We start from the raw sequence: 19,927 nt of genomic DNA, 5'->3' as shown, positions 1-19,927 counted from the left end.
CTCTTGGAGCTGCCTGAGAACAAATACCATGTCGGTGGTGCTCCTGTTGGCTCTGAAGCCACACTGGCTCTCTGGGAGTTGTCCTTCTGCAATGATGGGCACTAATCTGTTCAGGAGGACTCTTGCGAGGAGTTTTCCTACGATAGAGAGCAGAGTTATCGCCCGGTAGTTGTAGCAGTCGGACTTTCCCCCCTTGTTCTTGTACAGGGCGATGATGACTGCATCCAGAGGTCCTGTGGTAGTTTACCTTGTTCCCAGCAGCAGACGGAGAACTCATGGAGTTTGGTGTGTAACGCTGGGCCCCCATGCTTCCAAATCTCAGGTGGGATTCCATCAACTCCCGCTGCTTTGCCACTTTTCAGCTGCTCCATGGCCTTGACTGTCTCTTGTAGGGTTGGACTCTTGTCCAGTTCTGTTTTCTCTGGCTGTTGTGGGATGAGATGAATTGCTGAGTCTTGGACCACACGGTTGGCGCTGAAGAGAGTCTGGAAATGTTCGGACCACCGGTTCAGGATGGACGCCTTGTCCGTGAAGAGCGCCTGACCGTCTGCACTGTGCAAGGGTCTCTGGACCTGGTGCGAAGGGCTGTGCACCGCTCTCAGGGCTTCATAAAACCCTCTGTGGTCACCGGTGTCTGCGCAAAGCTGAGTTCTCTTTGCGAGGTTTGTCCACCACACATTCTGAATCTCTCGAAACTTGCGCTGGAGGTTGCTGCATACAAGGCGAAAGGCTGCTTTCTTATCAGGACAAGACGGCTGAGCAAGGTGCACCTGGTGGGCGGATCTCTTCTTCGCCAGCAATTCTTGGATCTCCTGGTTGTTTTCATCGAACCAGTCCTTGTTCTTCTTTGTGGAAAACCCTAGGACTTCTTCAGAGGTTTGCAGGATGGTGGTTTTTAGGTGTTCCCAAAGCACTGCTGGAGAGGAGTCCCAAATCATGCTTCGCAGAGGCTGCCGAGCTCTTCAGACTGGAAGTCAGCTTGAAGAAGATAGTTCTCCATCAGCCTGCACCGCAGGAAGATTACCACCCTCCCCGCATCACCGTCGGTGAGGTAGAGCTCAAGTCAAGTCAAGTCAACTCACTTCTTATTGTCATTTTGACCATAACTGCTGGTACAGTCCACAGTAAAAACGAGATGTTTTTCAGGACCATGGCGCTACATGAAACAATACAAAAACTACACTGAACTACGTAAAACAACACAAAACTACACTAGACTACAGACCTACCCAGGACTGCATAAAGTGCACAAAACAGTGCAGGCATTACAATAAATAATGAACAAGACAATAGGCACAGTAGAGGGCAGTAGGTTGGTGTCAGTCCAGGCTCTGGGTATTGAGGAGTCTGATGGCTTGGGGGAAGAAACTGTTGCATAGTCTGGTCATGAGAGCCCAAATACTTCAGTGCCTTTTGCCAGATGGCAGGAGGGAAAAGAGTTTGTATGAAGGGTGCGTGGGGTCCTTCGTAATGCTGTTTGCTTTACGTATGCAGCGTGTGGTGTACATGTCTGTAATGGCGGGAAGAGAGACCCTGATGATCTTCTCAGCTGACCTCACTATCCGCTGCAGGGTCTTGCAATCCGAGATGGTGCAATTTGCGAACCAGGCAGTGATGCAGCTGCTCAGGATGCTCTCAATACAACCTCTGTAGAATGTGGCGAGGATGGGGGGTGGGAGATGGACTTTTCTCAGCCTTCACAGAAAGTAGAGATGCTGCTGGGCTTTCTTTGCTATGGAGCTGGTGTTGAGGGACCAGGTGAGATTCTCCGCCAGGTGAACACCAAGAAATTTGGTACTCTTAACGATCTCTACGGAGGAGTCGTCGATGTTCAGCGGAGAGTGGTCGTTCCGTGTCCTCCTGAAGTCAACAACCATTTCTTTTGTTTTGATCACATTCGGAGACAGGTTGTTGGCTCTGCACCAGTCCGTTAGCCGCTGCACCTCCTCTCTGTATGCTGACTCATCGATCTTGCTGATGAGACCCACCACAGTCGTGTCATCGGCGAACTTGATGATGTGGTTCAAGCTGTGTGTTGCAGCACAGTCGTGGGTCAGCAGAGTGAACAGCAGTGGACTGAGCACACAGCCCTGGGGGGCCCCAGTGCTCAGTGTGATGGTGTTGGAGATGCTGCTTCCAATCCGGACTGACTGAGATCTCCCAGTCAGGAAGTCTAGGATCCAGTTGCAGGGGGAGGTGTTCAGGCCCAGTAGGCTCAGCTTTCCAGTCAGTTTCTGAGGAATGATTGTGTTGAATGCTGAACTGAAGTCTATGAACAGCATTCAAACGTATGTGTCTTTTTTGTCCAGGTGGGTTAGGCCCAGGTGGAGAGCGGTGGCAATGGTGTCATTTGTTCAACGGTTGGGACGGTATGCGAACTGCAGGGGGTCCAGTGAGGCGGGCAGCAGGGTCTTGATGTGCCTCATGACGAGCCTCTCGAAACACTTCATGATGATGGATGTGAGAGCAACGGGACGGTAGTCGTTGAGGCAGGGCATTGAAGATTTCTTCGGCACGGGGACGATGGTGGAGGCCTTGAAGCACGTAGGAATGACGGCGCTGCTCAGGGAGATGTTGAAGATGTCAGTGAGAATCTCAGCTAGCTGGTCTGCACATCCTCTAAGCATTCTGCCAGGAATATTGTCTGGTCCAGCAGCCTTCCGTGGGTTGACCCTGCACAGGGTTCTCCTCACATCAGCCACGTTAAGACACAGCACCTGGTCACTTGGAGGAAGGGTGGTCTTCCTTGCCGCCACATCATTTTCCGCCTCAAAACGAGCGTAGAAGTTATTCAACGCATCTGGGAGGGAGGCATCACCAGCACAGGCAGGTGGTGTTGTCTGGTAGTTGGTGATGTCCTGAATGCCCTTCCACATGCGCTGCGTGTCGTCACTGTCCTGGAAGTGGCTGTGGATTTGCTGTGCATGCCCTGCCTCTCTGATGGCCCGGGACAGTTTGCCCCTTGCTGTTGTTCGGGCTGCCTTCTCGCCTGCTCTGAAGGCAGGGTCATGGGTCCTCAGCAGTGCATGCACCTCCACGGTCATCCATGGCTTCTGGTTAGCGTGTGTAGTGATGGTCTTGGCCACAGTGACATCATCAATGCACTTGCTGATGTAGCTAGTCACTGATGCCGTGTACTCCTGTAGGTTGGTAGAGTTGCCATTGGTTGCAGCCTCCTTGAACATGTGCCAGTCAGTGTGCTCAAAGCAGTCTTGAAGAGCAGAGATGGCTCCTGCTGGCCAGGTTTTCACCTGCTTCTGAACTGGTCTGGAGCGCCTGACGAGTGGTCTGTATGCTGGGATTAGCATAACAGAGATGTGGTCTGAGTAGCCGAGGTAGGAGTGGGGCTCTGCCCGGTACGCGCCAGGAATGATTGTGTAAACAAGGTCCAACGCGTTATCCCTTCTTGTTGCAAAGTCCACATACTGATGGAATCTAGGGAGCACTGACTTAAGGTTCGCGTGGTTAAAATCTCCCGCGACAATGAACAGTCCATCAGGGTGTGCGTTCTGCAGTTTTCTAATAGCCCCATACAGCTCACAGAGCGCCTCCTTAGCATTAGCGCTGGGGGGAATGTAGACACCGACTATAAGGACAGTGGTGAATTCCCGTGGTAAATAAAATGGTCTGCATCTACCAGTCACAAACTCCACTAGCGATGAGCAGTATCTGGAAACCAACACAGAGTTCCTGCACCATTCCGTATTGATGTAAACACACAAGCCATCACCACGAGTCTTACCGGAAAGAGCTGCATCTCTGTCCGCTCGAAACAAGACGAGCCCGTCCAGCTGAATGGCAGTATCCGGGATTCCATCGGAGAGCCACATTTCTGTGAAAACATACGCATAGCAGACTCTGTACTCCTGCCGACTATTTCGTTGGAGTTGGATGTAGTCCAATTTATTGTCCAGGGAGCGAACATTGGAGAACAGAATGGACGGGAGATCCAGCCGGCTGGAGCTGAAGTCAGTCCACCAGTTCAGCTACCTGGGGTGCACCATCTCGTCAGGTGCCAAGATCGGCGAAGAGATTGACAACAGACTGGCAAAGGCAAATAGCGCATTTGGCAGGCTGTACAAAAAAGTCTGGAACAACAAGCATTTGAAGAAAGGCACAGAGCCGTTGTACTGACCACCCTCCTGTACAGCTCCGAGTCGTGGGTCACCTACCATCACCACCTACGACTCCTTGAGCGTTTCCACCAGCGCTGCCTCCGCACCATCTTCAACATCCACTGGAGTGACTTCGTCACCGACATCGAAGTCCCCAAACAGGCGGAGGTCACCAGTATCGAGGCCATGCTGTTGAAGACCCAGCTGCGCTGGGCTGGGCACGTCTCCAGGATGGAGGATCATCGCCTGCCCAAGACTGTGCTGTATGGAGAACTCTCCACTGGCCACCGTGACAGGGGCACCGAAGAGGAGGTACAAGGACTCTCTGGAGAAATCCCTTGGTGCCTGTCACATTGACCATTGCCAGTGGTCTAATCTAGCCTCCGATCGCGAGGCCTGGCGACACACCATTCACCAGTCTGTCTCCTCCTTCGAGAACGCACGCAGAGCTGGCATTGAGGACAAAAGGAGAAGGAGGAAGAACCGTGACACAGCAGCCCCAAACCCAGAACAGAATTTTCCTTGCAGCCGCTGTGGTCAGACCTGCCTGTCCCATATTGACCTCGTCAGCCACCAGCGAGCCTGCAGTAGACATGGGCAGCCCCCTTCCTAAATCTTCGTTTGCGAAGCCAAGCCATGAACAAATAAAACTAATCTTATCTTATAAAAGCCAATCTCCTTATCACAGTAAACAAAGTTGTTGAAAGTGCAATTGCGACATGTAGTATTCGGATAGGTACATGGAGGGAGGAGCTATGAGGGTTATGAGCCAAGCACGGGCAACAGAGGCTAGCAGGGAGGATGCTGTGGTCAGCACAGACGAATTGGGCCACTCTATAAGGCTATGATCCTATTGTGGTACATTCATGCAACAGATGTGCTTCTGAGCTGAGTGACACATTGAGAGCTCATTACTCAGAGAGTGGTTGGTGCGTGGAATGCACTGCCTGAGTCAGTGGTGGAGGCAGATACACTAGTGAAATTTAAGAGACTACTAGACAGGTATATGGAGGAATTTAAGGTGGGGGGTTATATCGGAGGCGGGGTTTGAGGGTCGGCACAACATTGTGGGCCGAAGGGCCTGTGCTGTGCTGTACTATTCTATGTTGTTTTATGTTCCTGGTCTGTGGGACCTCTTGAACAAGTGACCCTCTGAACTAGAGGATGCTGACAGGAAATCAGAATCGGGTATAATATCACTGGCATATGAAGTAAAATATGTTGTTTTGTGGCAACAGTACATTGCAATATATAATAATAAAAAACCTATCAGTCACAATAAGTATTTATAAAAATATAAATTGAATTAGTAGTGAGAAAAAGAAAATAAAATGAGGTTGTTTACATGGATTCATTGTCCATTCAGAAATCTGATGACAGTGAGGAAGAAGGTGTTCTTGAAATGCTGAGTGTGTGCCTTCAAGCTCCTGTAACTCCTCCGTCATGGTAGCAATGAGAAGAGGGCATCCCTGGGTGATGGAGTCCTTAATGATGGATGCCACCTTTTTTGAGGATGGCCCTTTGAAGATATTCTCGTTGCTGGGGAGCAAGAATAAACAGGAGGATGGAGATGGCGATGGGCTGTAAAAGAGGATGGGCTGGGGTTAGTTTGGAAAACTGGGGTCTGTAAGTGTGGTTTTCTACACTGACTGGTGAAACTAGTTGTTTCGAAGAGTGTGTACAGAGTTCCTGGAGAGAAAGAACCGTGGCCATTGAAAACAATTAACCGCCACAGTAGAATACCAGTTAGCGCAACACTATTACAGCTTGGGGGATCCAGTGTCTTCCCTAAGGAGTTTGTGCGTTCTTCCTGTGAACCACGTGAGTTTCCTCTGGGTGCTCCAGTTTTCTCCCACATTTGAAAGACTCACCGATTAGTAGGTTAATTGGTCATTGTAAGTTACTGATTGGGCTAGGATTAAATTGGTGGTGGGGGGGTGGAATTTACTGGGCGGAGCGCTAAAAGGGCCAGAAGGGCCTGTTTGGCGCTGTATCTCTAAATAAATAGGTAAAATAAATCTTTGTTGGCTACCCTGTGTGATGCTGATGGATGGATAGTATTAGTTTATCAGTTCCAGTCTCCAGGAAACGAGGTAGAAGACAGAGTGAGCGGTAATGATTGGGCTCTGGAGCCACTGGGAGGAAGGGAAATGTACAGCGGATGAAGTTACAGATAAGTAGCTCTCAGGCTTATGAGATTTGTAAACAATTACTAATGAGAGCATTAAAGCATTAGCAGACTTAGGAGGCTGAGCTGGTGCAAGATATGTCTCTGTTTCAATTACAAGCAAGACCTGCAATTTGGATTTGTGCAGTGAAACCATTACAGCTCAGGGTGTCAGAGTTTGGAGTTCAATTCTGGCTTCTTCTGTAGTCACACTGATCTGATTTCAGTCTCAGATACTGCTGCTCTGAATTCATTGGGGGCATTTACCTCGTCTCTACTGGGCTGGCAATCAGATAAATCTGTTTGAAATGAGCAACTGAACCGTTGTTGGAGACAGTCTGAAACCCTGTTTGCAAGGCAACTGAGATTTATGCTAGTGCAGGATTGTTTGCAAAAAAAGGGCAGCATGGTAACGTATCGCTTTATAGTGCCAGTGACACCGGGTTCAATTCCTGTCACTGTCTGTAAGAAGTTTGTACATCCTCCCTGTGACCTCGACCTCCTTCAAACATTGTCATTGTACATTGTAAAGCATCGACGTCATATAAAATGACTTTAGCAACTGATCCGTTCTGGCTCTCAGTTTGACCATGCTGCCTCTGGTGTTTTATGTAACCTGTGTGCTTAATGTCTACGTGGTAGCTGATAGATTGGCAGAACCATTTTCAGAGGATCAGTAACTTTACCAAAATTATTTTTTGCCAAATACTTATCACCAAAGTAAATATATGTCACCATATACAACCCTGAGATTCATTTTCTTGTGGGTATTCACCATAAATACAAGAAACACAATAGTATCAGTGAAAGACCGCACCCAACAGGATGGACAGGCAATCAACGTACAAAGAACAACAAACTGTGCAAATACAAAAGAAAAAAGAAATAACAATGAATAAATAAGCAATAAATATGGAGAACATGAGATGAAGAGTCCTCATAAGTGAGTCCATAGGTTGGAGGAACAGTTCAGTGATGGGGCAAGTGAAGTTCAGTGAAGTTATCCCATTTGACTGGGATAACTGGGCCCAAGACAGATCCTCAGAAATGATAATGGTGATGACAATTGGCTCATGGACCTCTGGTTTCCTTCCCTTGAACTCAATAATCAGCTCCTTGATCTTTCTGACATTAAGCAAGACGTTGTTATGGCACCACTCAGTCAGATCTCCCTCCTAAATGCTGATTCAGCCAACATCAGCAAACTTGAATATGGCATTGAAGCTGTCCTTAACCACCCAGTCATAAGTGTAAAGTGAGTAGAGCAGGGGAGTAAGCACACAGCCTTGTGGTGCAGCTATGCTGATTGAGATTGTGGAGATGCTGTGGCCTGCAAGTGAGGAAATCGATGATTGAGTTCCACAAGATTTAAATGGTTGAGGAAGGTGATAAATTATTTTTATCGCAGCTGGTGTGTTGGACGGCTCTGCCTGAAGAGAACAAAGCAGATTCATCATCAAAAGTGGCAGATGGGTTTACTGTGTAAGGTTGAATTTGAAAGGAGCACAGAGTTAATGGCAAGATTATCGTGGGATTCACGTCCATTGATTCCTCAAAGTACCCATGAAAGTTGATAAAGTGGTTAAGAAGGCATATGGTGTGTTGGTCTTCATTATTTGAGGAATTGAGTTCAAAAACTGCGAGATAATAATGAAGCTCTGTAAAACTCTGCTTAGATCTCGCTTGGAGTTTTATGTTCAATTATGAAAAGGATATGGAAGCTTTGGAGAGGGTGCAGAGAAGATTTACCTGGATTAAAAATCATGTCTTATGAGGATAGATTGTGCGAGCTAGGGCTTTTCTCTTTGGAGTGAAAGGGGATGAGAGGTGATTTAACAGAGGTGTACAAGATGATACGAGGTTTAGAAAGAAAATTAAAGTGGATAAATTCCCGGGACCTGACATGGTGTTCCCTCGGACCTTGAAGGAGACTAGTGTTGAAATTGCGGGCGCCCTGGCAGAAATATTTAAAATGTTGCTGTCTACGGGTGAGGTGCCGGAGGATTGGAGAGTGGCTCATGTTGTTCTGTTGTTTAAAAAAGGATCGAAAAGTAATCTGGGAAATTATAGGCCGGTGAGTTTAACGTCCGTAGTAGGTAAGTTATTGGAGGGAGTACTAAGAGACAGAATCTACAAGCATTTGGATAGACAGGGACTTATTAGGGAGAGTCAACATGGCTTTTGTGCGTGGTAGGTCAAGTTTGACCAATCTATTGGGAGTTTCTCGAGGAGGTTACCAGGAAAATGGATGAAGGGAAGGCAGTGGTTATTGTCTACATGGAGTTCAGTAAGACCTTTGACAAGGTCCCGCATGGGAGGTTAGTAAATTGGATTAGACATTGGCTCAATGGAAGAAGCCAAAGAGTGGTGGTAGAGAATTGCTTCTCTGAGTGGAGGCCTGTGACTAGTGGTGTGCCACAGGGATCAGTGCTGGGTCCATTGTTATTTGTCATCTATATCAATGATCTGGATGATAATGTGGTAAATTGGATCAGCAAATTTGCTGGTGTAGTAGACAGTGAGGAAGGTTTTCAGAGCCTGCAGAGGGACTTGGACCAGCTGGAAAAATGGGCTGAAAAATGGCAGATGGAGTTTAATACTGACAAGTGTGAGGTATTGCACGTTGGAAGGACAAACCAAGGTAGAACATACAGGGTTAATGGTAAGGCACTGAGGAGTGCAGTAGAACAGAGGGATCTGGGAATACAGATACAAAATTCCCTAAAAGTGGCGTCACAAGGAGATAGGGTCGTAAAGAGAGCTTTTGGTACATTGGCCTTTATTAATCAAAGTATTGAGTATAAGAGCTGGAATGTTATGATGAGGTTGTATAAGGCATTGGTGAGGCCGAATCTGGAGTATTGTGTTCAGTTTTGGTCACCAAGTTACAGGAAGGATATAAATAAGGTTGAAAGAGTGCAGAGAAGGTTTACAAGGATGTTGCCGGGACTTGAGAAACTCAGTTACAGAGAAAGGTTGAATAGGTTAGGACTTTATTCCCTGGAGCGTAGAAGGATGAGGGGAGATTTGATAGAGGTATATAAAATTATGATGGGTATAGATAGAGTGAATGCAAGCAGACTTCCACTGAGGCAAGGGGAGAAAAAAACCAGAGGACATGGGTTAAGGGTGAGGGGGGAAAAGTTTAAAGGGAACATTAGGGGGGGCTTGTTCACACAGAGAGTGGTGGAAGTATGAATGAGCTGCCAGACGAGGTGGTAAATGCGGGTTCTTTTTTAACATTTAAGAATAAATTGGACAGATACATGGATGGGAGGTGTATGGAGGGATATGGTCCGTGTGCAGGTCAGTGGGACTAGGCAGAAAATGGTTCGGCACAGCCAAGAAGGGCCAAAGGGCCTGTTTCTGTGCTGTAGGTTCTCTGGTTTCTAAAGGACAGCCAGAGACTTTTTTTCCGAGGGTGGAAATGGATAAAATGAGGGAGCATAATTTTAAGATAATTGGAGGAAAGTATAGGAGGGATGTCGGAGGTAGGTATTTTTCACAGAGAATGGTGGGTGCATGGAAGGTGCTGCCAGGAGTGGTGGTAGAGGCAGATACATTTGGCATAAGCACACGGTAGACAGACCGTATGGGTTTCCTCCCACATCCAAATACATGCAGGTTTTTGGGTTAATTGGCCAGGGTAAATTGCCTGTAGTGGGTAGAATCCGGGGGAAGTTGTTGGGAATGTAGGGATGGTAAATGGATTGCGCTGAGATCGGTAGTTAGTGGCCAGCACAGAAGGGCCTGTGTCCTCCCGTCTCTCCCTCCTCCACCACATTCCTCCATTTCATTCGCCTTGGTCTGTTTATGCACCTTCCGTGCTCAGAAACAGCTTCTTCCCCTCTGTCACCCGATTACTGAATGGACAATGATCCATGAATATACCTCACTATTTTCAAGTTGAAGTTTAATTCTCATTCACTCATACACACATGTACAGCTACACGAAGCACAGTACAGACACTCACTCACACACAGCACATACACTCACTCACACACATTACGTACTCACACACAGCACATACACACACTCACACACAGCACATACACTCACTCACACACAGAACATACGCTCACTCACACAGCACATACACTCAATCACACACAGCACGTACACTCACTCACTCACACAGCACATACACTCACTCACGCACAGCACATACACTCACTCACGCACAGCACATACACTCACTCACGAACAGCACATACGCTCACTCACACACAGTACATACACTCACTCACACAGCACATACACTCACTCACACACAGCACGTACACTCACTCACACACAGTACATACACTCACTCACACAGCACATACACTCACTCACACACAGCACGTACACTCACGCACAGTACATACACTCACTCACACACAGCACGTACACTCACTCACGCACAGCACGTACACTCACTCACACACAGTACATACACTCACACACACAGTACATACACTCACTCACACAGTACATACACTCACTCACACACAGCATGTACACTCACTCACACACAGCACGTACACTCACTCACGCACAGCACATACGCTCACTCACACACAGTACATACACTCACACAGCACATACACTCACTCACACACAGCACATACACTCACTCACACAGTACATACACTCACTCACACACAGCACATACACTCACTCACGCACAGTACATACACTCACTCACTCACAGCACGTACACTCACTCACACACAGTACATACACTCAGACACAGCACATACACTCACTCACACAGCACATACACTCACACACCGCACATACACTCACTCACTCACACAGCACGTACACTCACTCACACAGCTAATACACTCACTCACACACAGTACATACACTCACTCTCACACAGCACATACACTCACTCACACACAGCACATACACTCACTCACACACAGTACATACGCTCACTCACACACAGCACATACGCTCACACACACAGCACATACGCTCACTCACACACAGTACATATGCTCACTCACACACAGCACATACGCTCACTCACACACAGTACATACGCTCACTCACACACAGCACATACGCTCACACACACACAACACATACGCTCACTCACACACAGTACATACGCTCACTCACACACAGCACATACGCTCACACACAGCACGTACGCTCACACACAGCACGTACTCTCACTCACAGCACATATACACACACACACACACAGAACATACACTCAATCACACAGCACATACACTCACACACACAGCACATACGCTCACTCACATACAGTACATACACTCACTCATACAGCACATACACTCACTCACACAGCACATACTCACACACAGCACATACACTCACTCACACACAGCACATACGCTCACACACACACAGCACATACGCTCACTCACACACAGTACATATGCTCACTCACACACAGTACATACGCTCACACACACACAGCACATACGCTCACTCACGCACAGCACATACGCTCACTCACACACAGTACATACACTCACTCACACAGCACATACACTCACTCACGCACAGTACATACACTCACTCACACACAGCACATACACTCAGACACACAGTACATACGCTCACTCACACACAGCACATACACTCACTCACACACAGCACATACACACACTCACACACATCACGTACACTCACACACAGCACATACACACACTCACACACCGCACATACACTCACTCACTCACACAGCACGTACACTCACTCACACAGCACATACACTCACTCACACAGCTAATACACTCACTCACACACAGTACATACACTCACTCTCACACAGCACATATACTCACTCACACACAGCACATACGCTCACACACACACAACACATACGCTCACTCACACACAGTACATACGCTCACTCACACACAGTACATACACTCACTCACACACAGCACATACGCTCACTCACACAGCACATACGCTCACACACAGCACGTACGCTCACACACAGCACGTACGCTCACACACAGCACGTACACTCACTCACAGCACATACACACACACACACACAGAACATACACTCAATCACACACAGCACATACACTCACACACACAGCACATACGCTCACTCACATACAGTACATACACTCACTCACACACAGCACATACGCTCACACACACACAGCACATACGCTCACTCACACACAGTACATACGCTCACTCACACACAGTACATACGCTCACTCACACACAGCACATACACTCACTCACACACAGTACATACACTCCCTCACACAGCACATACACTCACTCACACACAGCACATACACTCACTCACACAGCACATACACTCACTCACACACAGCACGTACACTCACTCACACACAGCACATACACTCACTCACACACAGCACGTACGCTCACTCACACACAGTACATACACTCACTCACACAGCACATACATTCACTCACACACAGCACATACACTCACACACACACAGCACATATGCTCACTCACACACAGTACATACACTCACTCACTCACACACAGTACATACACTCCCTCACACAGCACATACACTCACACACAGCACGTACACTCACTCACACACAATACATACACTCGGTCACACACAGCACCTACACTCACTCACACAGCACGTACACTCACTCACACACAGCACCTACACTCACTCACACACAGTACATACACTCACTCACACACAGCACATACACTCACTCACACACAGCACATACACTCACTCACACACAGCACGTACACTCACTCACACACAGTACGTACACTCACTCACACACAGCACATACACTCACTCACACACAGCACGTACACTCACTCACACACAGTACATACACTCACTCACACAGTACGTACACTCACTCACACACAGTACATACACTCACTCACACAGCACATACACTCACTCACACACAGCACATATGCTCACACACACACAGCACATATGCTCACTCACACACAGTACATACACTCACTCACTCACACACAGTACATACACTCCCTCACACAGCACATACACTCACACACAGCACGTACACTCACTCACACACAATACATACACTCGGTCACACACAGCACCTACACTCACTCACACAGCACGTACACTCACTCACACACAGCACATACACTCACTCACACACAGCACATACACTCACTCACACACAGCACGTACACTCACACACACACAACACATACATACACTCACTCACACACAGTACATACACTCACTCACACACAGTACATTCACTCACACACAGCACATACACTCAGACACACAGTACATACGCTCACACACAGTACATACACTCACTCACACACAGTACATACACTCACTCACACACATCACGTACTCACACACAGCACATACACACACTCACACACAGCACATACACTCACTCACACAGTACATACACTCACTCACACACATCACGTACACTCACACACAGCACATACACACACTCACACACAGCACATACACTCACTCACACACAGCACGTACACTCACTCACTCACACAGCACGTACACTCACTCACTCACACAGCACGTACACACACACACACAGCACGTACACTCACTCACGCACAGCACATACACTCACTCACGCACAGCACATACACTCACTCACACAGCACATACACTCACTCACGCACAGAACATACACTCACTCACGCACAGCACATACACTCACTCACACACAGTACATACACTCACTCACACACAGCACGTACACTCACACACACACAGCACGTACACTCACTCACGCACAGCACATACACTCACTCACGCACAGTACATACACTCAGACACACAGTACATACACTCACTCACACAGCACATACGCTCACTCACACACCGCACATACACTCACTCACTCACTCACACAGCACATACACTCACTCACACAGCTAATACACTCACTCACACACAGTACATACACTCACTCTCACACAGTACATACACTCACTCACACAGCACACACTCACTCACACACAGTACATACACTCACTCACACACAGTACATACACTCACACACAACACATACACTCACTCACACACAGCACATACACTCACTCACACAGTACATACACTCACTCACACAGCACATACACTCACTCACACACAGCACATACACTCACACACACAGCAGATACACTCACACACAGCACATATACTCACTCACACAGAACAGACACTCACTCACACACAGCACATACACTCACTCACACACAGCACAGACACTCACTCACACACAGTACATACACTCACACACAACACATACACTCACTCACACACAGCACATACACTCACTCACACAGCACATACACTCACTCACTCACACAGCACGTACACTCACACAGCACGTACACTCACTCACACACAGCACATACACTCACATACACACAGCACATATACTCACTCACACACAGTACATACACTCACTCACACAGCACATACACTCACTCGCACACAGCACATACACTCACTCACACAGCACATACACTCACACAGCACACAGCACGTACACTCACTCACACTCAGCACGTACACTCACTCACACACAATAGATACACTCACTCACACACAGTACACTCACTCACACACAGCATGTACACTCACTCACACACAGCACGTACACTCACTCACACACAGCACGTACACTCACACAGCACATACACTCACTCACACGGCACGTACACTCACTCACACAGTACATACACTCACTCACTCACACAGCACGTACACTCACTCACACACAGCACATACACTCACATACACACAGCACATATACTCACTCACACACAGCACATACACTCACTCACACAGTACATACACTCACTCACACAGTACATACACTCACTCACACACAGCACGTACACTCACTCACACAGCACATACACTCACTCGCACAGCACATACACTCACTCACACACAGTACGTACACTCACTCACACACAGTAGATACACTCACTCACACACAGCACATACACTCACTCACACTCAGCACGTACACTCACTCACACACAGCACATACACTCACTCACACACAGTAGATACACTCACTCACACACAGCACATACACTCACTCACACACAGCACATACACTCACTCACACACAGTACATACACTCACACACACAGAGTGCATACACTCACACACACACAGTACGTCCACTCACTCACACACAGCACGTACACTCACTCACACAGCACATACACTCACTCACACACAGCACGTACACTCACTCACACAGCACATACACTCACTCACACAGCACATACACTCACTCACACACAGCACATACACTCACTCACACACAGCACATACACTCACTCACACAGCACGTACACTCACTCACACACACAGTACATACACTCACTCACACAGCACGTACACTCACTCACACAGCACGTACACTCACTCACACACAGCACATACACTCACTCACACAGCACGTACACTCACTTACACAGCACATACACTCACTCACACAGCACATACACACTCACACACAGCACATACACTCACTCACACACAGCACATACACACTCACACACAGCACATACACACTCACACACAGTACATACACTCGGTCACACACAGCACATACACTAGGTCACACACAGCACATACACTCACTCACACACAGTACATATAGTTACGATAACACATGCAGTCTATATATACTGTATATAGATGGTTTGTAATACTCATACACACACACACAAACACACTCACACACACACACAGACAGCACATACAGAAGAATTAAATAAGTATGCGAAAAGGGAGCTGACTCATGCAGTTTCTCCTGAACTTCCTGTTTCCTTCTGATTCTTCTGTTCATGAACCATTTTCTTGGTATGGTTGTGACATTGGATGGGTGTGTGTCGCTGAGATTATAGTGTTATCAGGAACAACAGAGAGTCCCCATTCACTGTAATAACTCAGTTATAACCTGTAATTGCAGTGACCAGGCCACAATGGGGAATGAGTTCCACAGACTCACCCCTATCTATCTATGCGAGACAAAATAGGCCTCACCAACATCTTGTACAACTTAAACATAATAGTCATAGTCATAGTCATACTTTATTGATCCCAGGGGAAATTGGTTTTCGTTACAGTTGCTCCATAAATAATAAATAGTAATAGAACCATAAATAGTTAAATAGTAATATGTAAATTATGCCAGTAAATTATGAAATAAGTCCAGGACCAGCCTGTTGGCTCAGGGTGTCTGACCCTCCAAGGGAGGAGTTGTAAAGTTTGATGGCCACAGGCAGGAATGACTTCCTATGACGCTCTGTGTTGCATCTCGGTGGAATGAGTCTCTGGCTGAATGTACTCCTGTGCCCACCCAGTACATTATGTAGTGGATGGGAGACATTGACCAAGATGGCATGCAACTTGGACAGCATCCTCTTTTCAGACACCACCGTCAGAGAGTCCAGTTCCATCCCCACAACATCACTGGCCTTACGAATGAGTTTGTTGATTCTGTTGGTGTCTGCCACCCTCAGCCTGCTGCCCCAGCACACAACAGCAAACATGATAGCACTGGCCACCACAGACTCGTAGAACATCCTCAGCATCGTCCGGCAGATGTTAAAGGACCTCAGTCTCCTCAGGAAATAGAGATGGCTGTGACCCTTCTTGTAGACAGCCTCAGTGTTCTTTGACCAGTCCAGTTTATTGTCAATTCGTATCCCCAGGTATTTGTAATCCTCCACCATGTCCACACTGACCCCCTGGATGGAAATAGGGGTCACCGGTATCTTAGCTCTCCTCAGGTTTATCACCAGCTCCTTAGTCTTTTTCACATTAAGCTGCAGATAATTCTGCTCACACCATGTGACAAAGTTTCCTACCGTAGCCCTGTACTCAGCCTCATCTACCTTGCTGATGCATCCAACTATGGCAGAGTCATCAGAAAACTTCTGAAGGTGACAAGACTCTGTGCAGTAGTTGAAGTCCGAGGTGTAAATGGTGAAGAGAAAGGGAGACAAGACAGTCCCCTGTGGAGCCCCAGTGCTGCTGATCACTCCGTCGGACACACAGTGTCGCAAGCACACATACGGTGGTCTGCCAGTCAGGTAATCAAGAATCCATGACACCAGGAAAGCACCCACCTGCATCGCTGTCAGCTTCTCCCCCAGCAGAGCAGGGCGGATAGTGTTGAACGCACTGGAGAAGTCAAAAAACATGACCCTCACAGTGCTCGCTGGCTTGTCCAGGTGGGCGTAGACACGGTTCAACAGGAAGACGATGGCATCCTCAACTCCTAGTCGGGGCTGGTAGGCAAACTGGAGGAGATCTAAGTGTGGTCTGACCATCGGCTGGAGCAGCTCCAGAACGAGTCCCTCCAGGGTCTTCATGATGTGGGAGGTCAAAGCCACTGGTCTGTAGTCATTGAGGCCGCTGGGGCACAGCGTCTTCGGCACAGGGACGAGGCAGGACGTCTTCCACAGCACAGGAACCCTCTGGACACTCAGGCTCAGGTTGAAGACCTGGCGAAGTACTCCACATAGCTGAGGGGCACAGGCTTTGAGCACCCTGGTACTGACACCATCTGGTCTTGCAGCCTTGCTTGGGTTGAGATGCTTCAGCTGTCTTCTCACCTGTTCAGCTGTGAAGCCCACCATGGTGGTTTTGTGTGGGGAAGGGGTATAGTCATGAGAGCAGGGTGGGGGACTGTGAGGAGGGGTAGGAAGGGAGAGTGGAATAAGTGTTGGTTGGGGGCCGACAACAGATGGCTCATGTGTGGGATGGACAGGGGCCACAATGTCAAATTTGTTAAAGAACAGGTTAAGTTCGTTGGCCCTGTCCACATTGCCTTCAGTTTCTCTGTTGCTAGTTTGCCAGAACCCAGTGATGGTCCTCATCCCCCTCCAGACCTCTCTCATGTTGTTCTGCTGGAGTTTTCACTCAAGCTTCCTCCTGTACCTGTCTTTAGCCTCCCTGATTCTGGTTTTCAGGTCACTCTGTATTGCCCTCAGCTCCTCCCTATTTCCCTCTCTAAATGCCCTCTTTTTAACGTTCAGGATGTCCTTAATGTCCTTTGTCACCCATGGCTTGTTATTTGAATAACAAAGGACAGTTCTTGTCGGAACATTGCAGTCCACACAGAAGTTGATGTAATCAGTGATGCACTCTGTGAGCCCATCAATATCCTCTCCATGTGGCTCACAGAGTGCCTGCCAGTCTGTCATCTCAAAACAACCCTGGAGCGCCTTATAAGCCTCCTCCGACCATTTCCTCACTGTCCTCGAGGTTGCAGGTTTACTCTTCACCAGAGGCACGTAGCAGGGTTTTAGATGCACCAGGTTGTGATCTGACCTTCCCAGTGAGGGGGAGGGGAGAGGAGCTGTATGCATCCTTAACATTAGCATACATCAAGTACAGAGTCCTCTCCCCTCTGGTTGTACAGCTCACATACTGCGTGAAGTTGGGCAGTGTTCTAGCCTTGGTAACCTGGTTGAAGTCAACCGAGATGGTAATGAGGGCACTCGGGTGCTGGGTTTATCATCTGGCTATGATGGTGTAAATGATGTTACACGCCGACGTCGGGTGGGGGCAGCCTACAGGTGTCACCATAATTCCAGTACTGACGTGACAAACCCACAACTCACTCACCTTAACCTGTACGTCTTTATAATGTGGGAAGCAACCCATATGGTTACAGAGATTGTATCATCTCCTTGCAGACAGCAACTGCTTAATAGCTCAGAATCAAAATCAGGTTAATTATCACAGAGAGAGCGGCAGGAACTGGACCCAAATTTCTGGCACTGTAATTGATTTAGGCTAACCGTTATGTCACTGTGCCACCTATAAGGTGAGAAAGGGGTAAGTTCAAAGGAGGTGTGTGGGCCAATTTTGTTCTTACACAGAGTGATGGGTGGCTGGAATGTGCTACCAGGGGTGGTAGAGGCTGATGACATGGGAGTATTTAAGAGTCTTAGCTATGCACAGAGAAGGGAGGGGCATGGTCAACATGCAGGGAAGATTAATTAGGAGTCACTGGTTTGGCACATCATTGTGGGCTGTAGGGCCAGTCCTGTGACCAATCAGACTGACGATTTCAACATCTGATTTGGGGACAACTTGTGTACATTTGTTAAGTGTTGTTGCAGCAACTTGTGTACATATTTTAACGGGCTTGTACTCCAAATCAATCTGTTTTATTTGGTTTGATTTCATCCGAGCTGCATGCAATATTTCACCATTCTCTGCTGACATTTTACTGTGATATTCTTCATTTTTTTTGCAATTAAAAATTTCTTCATCTTGGCAACGAACAGATGTCAGGGGTGCAATCAGAAAAGGATTTATTTCTGTCTCTTTCTCTTGCTCTTCCAGAAACACTGTGACCGACAGAAGGCAAACCTTCGAATCCGTTTCAAGCCCTCCCTCTTCCAGCATGTTGGGACGCATTCCTCACTGGCCGGAAAGATCCAGAAGTTAAAAGTAAGTTCAGCAATGTGATTTCCTATTCAGAGTCCTGCTGTGAACTGTGTAACCCAAGAGAAAGCCTGAGATTAAGAAACGGTCTTCTGGAACGTTCCAAGACCCTCTCTCATTTGGAGCTGACACTCATCGGTTCTGTAGCCCTGCATCAAGTTCAACATTCAAAGTAGATACATTA

General features: G+C 47.7%; 1 protein-coding gene across 1 annotated transcript in view; it reads left to right on the top strand.

The window, feature by feature from the left end:
* The window catches only part of mgat4b (alpha-1,3-mannosyl-glycoprotein 4-beta-N-acetylglucosaminyltransferase B), a 340,217-nt gene that overhangs the window by 258,279 nt on the left and 62,011 nt on the right, over nt 1–19,927 (top strand). The window contains exon 10 of the mRNA XM_063053065.1: nt 19,642–19,749. Within this exon, the coding sequence (XP_062909135.1) occupies nt 19,642–19,749 (108 nt within the window). The remainder of the gene's footprint in view (nt 1–19,641; nt 19,750–19,927) is intronic.

This window comes from Mobula hypostoma, chromosome 7 (genome assembly GCF_963921235.1).
Source record: "Mobula hypostoma chromosome 7, sMobHyp1.1, whole genome shotgun sequence".
NCBI lineage: Eukaryota > Metazoa > Chordata > Chondrichthyes > Myliobatiformes > Myliobatidae > Mobula > Mobula hypostoma.
This window is presented reverse-complemented; position numbering and strand designations above follow the sequence as displayed.